Raw genomic sequence first — 10,035 nt, forward strand, 5'->3', positions numbered from 1 at the left:
AATTCTAATAATATATGTATATCTATTAATATAGTAAAATAATATAATAATAATAGAATAATAAGATCAAAATTCAACCTGCATATAATAAAATATAAAAAAATGCATATAAGGGATATTTAAATGCAATACACTAGGATCATTAATGGTTGTACTTTCACTTTTAAGTAAGATTATGATTATAAAAATGCAATAAAAATTAATAAAATATTGGTGTAGTCCAATTACTTCACACGAATATGGTACATATAGTACTAATAAAAAATATTTTTATTAATATCAACATACATTAAGCAAATATAATTATTAATAATATCATTTTTTCTATATTAATTTAGTAGTACTAATGGAAAGTTATTTATTTAATATGGTTTAATAAGCTAATAAGATTCTTATTGATAATATTATGTTATTATAAACTGTATTAAATAAGATCCCTATTTATTATCAAAAATAAAAAGTTGTATGAGTAATGTTATTAATATAGGTGTCTACTGGCAAATGGAGAGCTGTGCACAAGCAAAGCCTCTATTTTGTTATATATATACAGAATTTATGCATATTGATCAGTTTGATTGAGTTATAAAAAAAATAGTTTTTTTATTATAAATAATAATTAGTGTAACAACATTTTTATAATTTGATATTATATATTTATATTAAAAATATTTTTTTTTCTTTGGTCTTGAAGTCAAATCATAAGCCTGTGAATTTGCTTTTCATTTTGCTATCTTTGTCATCTCTTCCGATCTTATGTATTATCTATTCTAGAATTTCTTGAAGCGGAATATTGGGTCTAAGATGTTCATAGGTGAAGTTGCATATTTGAAATAGGATTTGAGATGTCATTAATGTAACAATTTATCATTGCTTATTATCTTATATAAAACCGTTCAAATGAGATTTATCATGAGTCTTATATAAAATCGATCAAATGGGATTTATTATTACTCATAATATCATAAAAACAGAGGAAGATGAAAAGGTTGGACGTGGGATTATCATCATTTAAAAGATGAGGAAGATGAACAACTTGGAGGGTATAAATAGCATTCACTAGTCTTATATAAAACCAATCAAATGGAATTTATCATAATTTATAATATTATAAAAAGCTAAGGAAGATGAAGATTGGAGGTAAAATTTATCATAATTTAATAGGTGAGGTTGTTATGTACACTTGGCAATATTGTATACAACTTGTTTTGGGGGGGGGGGGGGGGGATGGGGAACTCAGAACTTTAGTCCCACATTGGAAGAGTAGCGGAAAGGATTGTGCCTTATAAGGAGGGGCCGCCCCTTTCCTTCCAAAGGGCCCTTTTAAGAAGGACAAAGCCGTGAGGGGAATATTGCCAACGCATTGCGCGATACATACGCACTTCCCCAAAGCGGATAATAGCTCTGGTCGGGACGCAGTTACTTTCCGCTCTAACAGATGGCGCTAGAAGGACCACTGAGGGGGTAGTGTTGGGGGGCGGATGGGGGATCCGAAACTTTAGTCCCACATTGAAAGAGTAGCGGAAAGGATTATGCCTTATAAGAAGAGGCCGCCCCTTTCCTTCCAGAGGGCCCTTTTAAGAAGGACAAAGCCGTGAGAAAAATATTGCCAACGCGTTACGTGATACATACGCACTTCCCCAAAGCAGACAATACCTCTGGTCGAGGACGCCTCGAGCTCGAAAGTCGGGGGGTAGTATTGGGGAGAAAAGTAGATTACTCGACGCATATGGTCGGAACGCCCAAATCTGGCGGCAAGCACGGTCTCGACGAGCGCGACTTCGGCACGCACGATCTCGACGAGCACGACTTCGGCACGCATGGTCTCGACGAGCACGACCTCGCCAAGCTTAGTCTCGGCCGGGCGAGGCTAGTTGACCTCGAGGCCGAAAAAGACCTAGTCAAAAGCTGAGGCTAACTCCAACTCTACCAACAACCAAGCCGACCTCTACGTCGTAACGCCTGTATAAAGGAGTCATCAAGTCCGCCATATCTGGGATCAAATCCCGCAGTCTTCGCCGCAACGGTTGCCAATATTTGAATCCTCACAATCTCAACCGATCGCCAGCCAGTCTGAAATCTCGCGTCGTCTAAGGTAACCTATTTAATTCGAGATCTGCGCAATCGTAATCAAGAATGAGTAACCACCACACCCCCTTCTATAAATAGGGGGGAGCACTGGCGAGGCAGAGGGGATCTATCTCTCTCGACCTCTCTTCCTCTACGAAAACACTGTTCTGTTGTTCCATAAAATCACCCACAAAACCCCTCTGACTTAAGCATCGGCTCAGGCTTCTTGCAGGTCTGCCTGAGACGGCCGTTCGCCGCCGCCTGTGCTGGAGAGCCCCACCTCCTGGTTCGAGATCCATCGGTCATCTGCCGCCGCCCTCACCGAAAAGCTCCTTCTCCTAGTCCGCGGTCGCCCCCGGGTCCAATTTCCAGCAACACAACCCTTGCTGAAAGGGTTGACTTTTATACAATATCATGTATATATATATTAGATAATAAAATAGATAATAAATTATAATATAGAATAAATAATCGAATAGATATAAGAGCCATATTTATTGTCCAAAATAAAAACTATATTATTGATATCATTAATACGGGCATCCACATGGATAATAGAGAGCTTAGCATAAACCAAACCTCTATTTTAGATATATACTAGCATATAAATAGAGCAATGCGCAAATATATTTTTTTATTTAGTTTAAAATTATTCTTAAAATATAATATCACGATGTAATAAATCATATTGAAAATATTATATATGTTTGTCCAAAATATCATGGTGCTATTATGATATTGTAACAGCTGTTACTTAAGCTATGGAGCAAATTATGTACGTGCATTGGCTTGAGTTTGAGTTAAAATTAAATTATAAACATGTACTTGTTATATATGATATTAAATATATATTTGTAATAAATTAAAATATATATTATATTATATTTTATAAGTGTAATATTATAAAAATAAATTAATAATCATGAATATAGATGTGAGGGAGTATGGGGGAGTTTTATGCCTATAGGTTGCAATTCGAGCATCTGAAGGTCATATATCATTATGGGGTTGCAAATTATTTCAGTAATTTATTATTGATTGTTATACCTGTATTGAGGAGGACCGTATTTGTCGGGTTAATGATGTAATCTGAAAAATATTTTGCAAGAGTTTCACATGCTTATGGAAGAAGGGCAGATATATTTGATAACTAATTTAAAATTTGTGTGTACCAATGGAATGCATCATCTAATGAAAATGATAAAAAGATTCTTTTCTCATTGACTATAAAATTGAAGAAGATATGAAAATGTAGGATATCTCTACCTTTGCACAAATTTTACTTCATAAATTATGATGAAATAGTGAATTGACTTGATAATCATATCTATCTCAATAGTAGTAATAGTAACTAATCTTGTATCATTTTCTTTAGATACTGATTATTTCATTTTCTTATGAATACGGTTTATTTCTATTTTTTGTAGATGCTATTAAGAAATTACTCGCTATTTGTTCCCTTGGAGAATGCTCATGTTCAAGACTCAAATATACTGAGGAGAAATTTGGAGTTGCTAATGGTTGAGTATGTAGTTTAGTTCATGTATAGTGTATTACTTATCAGAAGAATATTATTTATACAAAAAGATGATGTTTCCAGCATCCTTATTGAGATCAGAAAAGTTGTAGAAAAACTTATATGTTTAAAATAATATTGATGAGTACAATTTGAAAGAGGAATGACAAAGCTATACTATTCTTAAAGTCTCTTTTAATGATGGATCTAAAAATTCGGAGCAGAAATTGAGGAATTTCTCCATGTATTAATTAATTACATGCTATAAAATAATGGTTTTAAATTTTTCGATTATTTAAATCCTATATAGATTAGTATAATTTATTATACTGCATATTACAATAAACAACATTGAACTTGGGTTCATTCATTGCAATAGGATATTGCCATGGAATAGTCTAGATTAAAAATTGGAAGGATTCTTGTAATGCTAAAGAAAATAAGTTTGGACACAGATGATTTAACTATGTTACTAATTTTATGGCGATGAGACATGGCAGGGCATTGTGATTTTAGCCTAACCGTGATTGCTTGTGAATTTTATGAAACCAGTCTTCGTCAATTTCTTTAATATGATGACGTGCATGGGGATGAACTTGGTTGGCTTATGTCAAGTTTAAGGCGAGTCACCTTTTATTATAGCGTGTTTAGATTGATTGAAACCAACACTGGTTTCTTTGAGATATTAAACCAGATATGCTATTTTGTGGAAAAAATACATCTCAGGGTAATATATATGAACTAGAAAATATGCTTTGAAGTAATTCCCAAAATTTATATACAAATTAAAATTAGAATTGTCAACCTTCCGGTTGGCCAAATCATCTAAACCAAATCTACACGAACTTAGCAAGGTCCTACGATCAAGAACCCTTCTTTTGGCAAAAGAGTCTGATATCTTAATAATGAAATGTACCTTTTAAAAACCCTAACTCCTTACCTGATTTTGGTGATCTAATGCGGAAGATGTTGAAATGCACACATCTTTCTCTTATCCAATAAGAGATGAAGATATGTCGAGATTATCAAAAATCATTGATCATTGTTGGACTTGCGAATGAAAGAAAAGAGCAGTGAGGGGAGGTCTAGGGCTAAAAAGTTTGGGTGAGAAGGGTACGAAAAAGGAATAGAAATCCCTTGCATTTAATGTTGAGGTAACTTCGATACAATCAAGAAGCAAAATAAAGAAGGCAGTGCCTCCCTCAAAATAAGAACCCATTATAGATCAGCAATTTCAATAGCAAAGAACCCATTATTTCATGGATGATGCAAGCATATTGACATCCACGTTTTATTTATGAACACATCAAAAACAATCAAATTGCTATACTGTCCAAGTAAAAATCAAGTTGCAAATATTTTCACAAAACTATTATATCTTAAACCTTCATCAAATTTCGCAAGTTACTTGGAATCTAGTCGGCAAAGGAATTGGATTAAGGGAGGATGTTGGAGGACTAATCAAATATCTCACACCTACCAACATAGTCCTTTCCTGTTATAATTGTAATTGGCAGTATTATTCGAGAAATATCTAGAGTATTGTTGAATCTTGGATAAGATTAGATAGCTACAATGATGATAAGTTTATCGATGGTAGAGAGTAAGTTGGTTTTGATTTTTTTTTTTTTTTCCTTTATAAAAATTGTCATGTAGTCATATCACTAAAGCAATAGAAAGAGCTAGTACAAAATTTCTACCTTTGGCTTTCACCCCAGATCTTATTTCATTTTAGTTGTTGTTCACCATAAATCATGCTGAACATTAAACATGAATGTGGAATAGCTTTTTATAAGTCTTATTGATGCCGAAGCACGGAAGCGTATTGATGACTACAAATTCAAACATGTAGCATTATAAAGATTAGGTCAGAAAACACTTCATCACAAAGTCAAAGATCAAATATGAAGATATCAATAACACCATATATTTTGAAATCTCAGGTGCATTAAGATGATGATCCACCAAAAGTTTTGGTTAAGTTTCTTAATTCAATTATCGAGTAGCATTTCAATAATCAATATGACAAAAAGTTTAATTAATACAATCCAGGGGAATGTAAAGTCATTGACAAGTATAAAATTTGGGGTTGAAACGAGGAGAAGACTTACAACCATTACGACAGAAGCACCTGCAGTTAATCTTTGTGACTGCACTGCCGAAACATCTTTAAGACATCTATTACTTATATCCAGGTCTGATGAGCTAAGACAAGATAAGGACTATATTCAGTGATGATTGCTGTTTCTTCAGAACATATACATGTAGACAGAACACAATGTTTTAAAGCCTTAAAGGAGAAAAATGATTAGGCATAGAGTATGCTGGTTAATCATCGAAACAAACACAAGATAGAATGTAATGTACCGTTATATGATTTTTGCTGCAAAATATAGGTGATATTGGTTCTGTTTGTATACGAGGTTGCCATTTTATGGAAGCATGTTAAGCTTCAGAGTGAAACTTCTTCCATCTGGTCTTATATGGTTACAGATAATAACTTTGATTTCTGTTTTCCTTCTCATCCACAGGCATATGAGAAATGCTTCCGAAATCTTCATTACACTGAGCAATATGAAAAGCATACTACTTGCAAAACAGATTCTTGTGGTACGTCGGTGGGCTGCGTCCTTCGGGGGACCTGCAAAAAGCCGGTGGCCGGGGCTTCCAGCGCCGGCCCTCCGATGCTTAAGTCATAGGGAGGCTTTAGTAGAGAAAGAAAGATAAGCTGTATATCAGAGTCTAAAAATCAGAATCCTCCTTCGAGAGGAAGAGGTTCCCCTTTTATTGAAGGGGTAAAGGGTTATCTGTGATGTGATCAAGCGAATTAAATGAGTTACCATCATGATTGAGCACGATCACGTGAATTAATGCATTGCCGTGGAGGGCTAGACTAGAGCCGATGAGTTGTTATGGGTGACCGGACGTAGTTAAGTGAGTCAACTGGTTGCCGTGGAGGGCCTGAGATTTTGAGTAAGCCAGAGATCCGTGGAGGCCATGCGCATTAATTGCTGACAGTCGTTCAGGCGGAGATCACGGGATTGAGTCCCAGATGAGGAGGAGAGGGGCTTGGGTCCCGACGAAGTGAAAGAGTTTGCTTCGTCCTTTGACCGGATCTTCCTCAGGATTGAGGTCGGTCGGGGTTGGCATGACCGAGACCAAGGGCCGCAGGGCTTCGAGCTCTGAGGTCGAGGATGCCGAGGTCGGGCGCCTCGAGATCGGGCGCATCCGAGGTCGGGCGCCTGGAGATCGAACGCATCCGAGGTTGGGCGCCTATGAGGTCGGGCGCCTTGTGGTCGGACGCCTGGAGATTGGGCACATCCGAGGGTTGCTGCCAGAGCGCCTGTCATTACGTGCCGGCGATGCGTTCACGTGTTTCGGAGCAATCCATTTTTTTCCCAACACTACCCCCGACTTCCGAGTTCGAGCCATTTACGAGCTCGGGCAAAGGAAGTAATTGCTTTTATTATGCTGGTGGGGCCAGGCAGCTTTAAATTGTTTCGCCGGTCCGCATGCTCCGGGGCACTTTTAATGGGGGCCCGAGGGGACGAGGCGACTGATCAGACCACTCAGAAAGTTCTCCCCGAAGAAGTTACCGAGAACGCCCCTGAAGAAGTGCCCGAGGTTGTTTCCGAGGCTATTGGCGAGGCCCCGTCCGAGGAGGCTGCAGACTCTCGCGGAGATGGGCCAGTGGAGGACCTCGGGGTAGCTCCCACCGAAAACGTGATCGTCATGGACGACCTTGAGGCTGACGCCGAGACCACTGCTACCTCCGAGATGCCCTAGGGCTTTGCTTCTTCCCTTCTTCTCTTTTTTTTTGTAAATGAAGTAGGCCTCTGCAGCCTAATTTTGTACTTAACCCTCGGGCTTTCAATCAATGAAGCATCTTCTTTTCAAACTCCGTGTGTATTTGTATTTGTTTCTATTTGCATAATTGATGAACTTTTATCCTGGCTGCTTGAGTTGAGCTCCCGCTTGGCGAATTTTGCCAAGTCTTCGAGCTCGGCTAAGTCTTTAGATCTGGGCTCTGATGGACTTCGCTGAGTCTTTAAGCTCAGCCCCCACAGGGATTATGCCAAGGCTCTAGGTCTAAACTTCAGAAGAATTCGCCGAGTCTTCGGGCTCGGGCTTCAAAGAAGTCCTGTTAGGCCTTTGGGCTCCTCCTCCGGGAAAATTTCGCTAAGTCCTTGGGCTCGGCTTCCGGAAGAACTTTGTTAAAACTTTGAGTTCGGGCTCAATAGCAGCGTAGGCCGAGGTTGAGCTGCTGTCGAGGCTTTCATGCTCTTTGACCTCGAACTTGGTTGAGGCGCCATCAGGCGGAACTTGAGTCTGTGGCCAGTGACTTGGCATCCCCGAGCCCGGCCGGAAGATAAGATCATCGGGCTGCTCGAGGTCGTTGTTGCAGGCTGTCTCGAACTAGGTCGGGCCTTTGTTTGGAGAGATTTGAAGTAGGCAGAGATCGAGCTGGAGATTGGCGATGCGGAGCATTCCGAGCTCGGTCGGGACATCGCGCGCAAGGTCAAGAGAGCCTGGGCTCGCGGTTGACTCTGCGATGCCTTCCGAGATTGATTGAGACTCGGTTCATGGTCGATTCAGCAAAGCATCCCAACCTTGGTCGGGGGATCCCGAACCTAGTCGGGGCTCTATCGGAGATACATATGGGAGGCGGGCCTCGTCCGTTGATCATTCTGCAATATAACCAAGTAAGCATAGAAAGATATTCGTGCCGAGTAGGGTGTACCTCTCATGCAGTTGGAGCTAAGTATCTCGAGACGGGTTGCCTGAGCCGAGTTAAACGCTACGAACCAATTGAGGAACCCACGGCGAATGAGTGCTTCGATCTCGTCTCGGAGTCGAAGACATTCATTTGTGTCGTGGCCGTGGTCTCGGTGGAAGCGACAGTATTTTCTGGAGTGGCGCCGGAGTTCTGATTCCCGCATCGGGGGTGGGGGTGGGAGGTAGTTCCGACCTTCTATCTCCATAAGAATCTCCGCTCGGGGTGTGTTGAGTGGAGTGTAGTTCTCGTACCTTTCCGGAGGGATCCACTACCGAGGTGGAGACCTCGGCCAGGGCAGGGATCTCGATCAAGGCTGCGCCTGTTGACGAGGTGGACTCCTCAGATGCGATAGATTCTTCTCTCGATGGGGGGACCGACTTCTCGGGCGGCCGCTTTCCTCGCGGCGCCTTTTCTGCTTCTTCGAGGCCTGCTCGGTCGCACTTCGTCTGGAGGTGATAGCCTTCGCATACTTCCGAGCTCGGGCCAACATTTCGGTGAAGTCGGCGGGAAAGTTGTTCTCAATGGAGAAGAGGAACCTCTTGGAGCGAGCTCCTGTCTTTAACGCTGACATGGCTGTTGACTGATCGAGCTCGCGAACCTCCCAGGTTGCGGCGGTGAAGCGGTCGATGTAGTCTTCGAGGGACTCTTCCTCTTTTTGCTTGATGTCGAGAAGGGAGTCCGACGTACGCCGCTGATGTCGGCTGGCAGCAAAGTTGGTGGCGAGTTGCATACCGAGCTGTTCGAAGGAGGACACAATGCTCAACTTTAATCCAGAGAACCAAAGCCGAGCTGTCCCTCGGAGTGTTGCGGGGAAGGCCTTGCAGAGCACGGCCTCCGAGGACCCTTGCAATGCCATGAGGGCCCGGTAGCTTTTCAGGTAGTCAAGGGGGTCCGTAGTCCCGTTGTAGGGCTCTACCTGGGCATCTTGAACTATGGTGGGACCGGTTCATCCTCAATCTCGTAGGAGAAGGGTGACTTGGTGGACAACTCAAAGTCACCCTCACGCCTTGCCTTCTGGCTGTGGAGGGCTTCGATCTGCCGCTCGAGTTTCTCGACCTTCCTGTCGAGTTTCCCGCCCTGGGAAACTGCCACGGTGGTCTGCTCCGGCGCTGGTTCGCTTGAGGCTGATTCCGCCTCTGAGGGCTGCAGCCGTCTGTCTGGGTGTCTCCCTAGTGGTTCTCTTCGGGAAGACGCCCGGGTTGAGTCCTGGTAACCTCGCTGTCCTCCGTTGTTGACCCTCGAGGAGTCATGGGGATTCTGCCCTTGGAGAACCGGTTCCTCTGGAGGGAGGGCCGGTTGAACCTGAATCTGTGGAGGCGGCATAGGAGGGGCCTCCACACGTTGCAAGCCTTGGACTGCGGCAGCAAAGGCTTGAACTTACTGTACTAGGATGTCGAACTGCTCCGGTTAGACTTGAGGAACTGGATCCACCAGAGGCCTTGGTGGTGAGTTCCGGACTGAGTGTCCGGAACTTGGTGCACAGTGACGGAAGGCGTTGGAGGCTCCTTTGCTTTTTAGCTTCATGATCACGACTCGGGCCCTTCCTCTAGCACCTATTGTTGCTGGAAATTGGACCCAGAGGTGACCACTGGCCGAGAAAGAGGAGCTCCAGTGCTTGTGGTACGTCGGCGGGCTGCGTCCTCCGGGGACCTGCAAAAAGTCGGTGGCCGGGGCT

General features: G+C 42.1%; 1 protein-coding gene across 1 annotated transcript; it reads right to left on the bottom strand.

Moving 5' to 3' along the window:
* Positions 1 to 8,667: 8,667 nt before the first annotated feature.
* On the bottom strand, positions 8,668 to 9,216 carry LOC120110937. The gene has a single exon (XM_039126986.1). It carries the CDS (start codon positions 9,214 to 9,216, stop codon positions 8,668 to 8,670), a length of 549 nt encoding a protein of 182 aa, XP_038982914.1.
* Between the last annotated feature and the right edge of the window lie 819 nt (positions 9,217 to 10,035).

The sequence above is a fragment of the Phoenix dactylifera genome, chromosome 5 (genome assembly GCF_009389715.1).
Source record: "Phoenix dactylifera cultivar Barhee BC4 chromosome 5, palm_55x_up_171113_PBpolish2nd_filt_p, whole genome shotgun sequence".
Taxonomy (NCBI): Eukaryota; Viridiplantae; Streptophyta; class Magnoliopsida; order Arecales; family Arecaceae; genus Phoenix; species Phoenix dactylifera.

Bases quoted from the DNA above. Each gene is read 5' to 3' on its own strand.
- LOC120110937 (XM_039126986.1), bottom strand. From the start codon at position 9,216: ATGGCATTGCAAGGGTCCTCGGAGGCCGTGCTCTGCAAGGCCTTCCCC.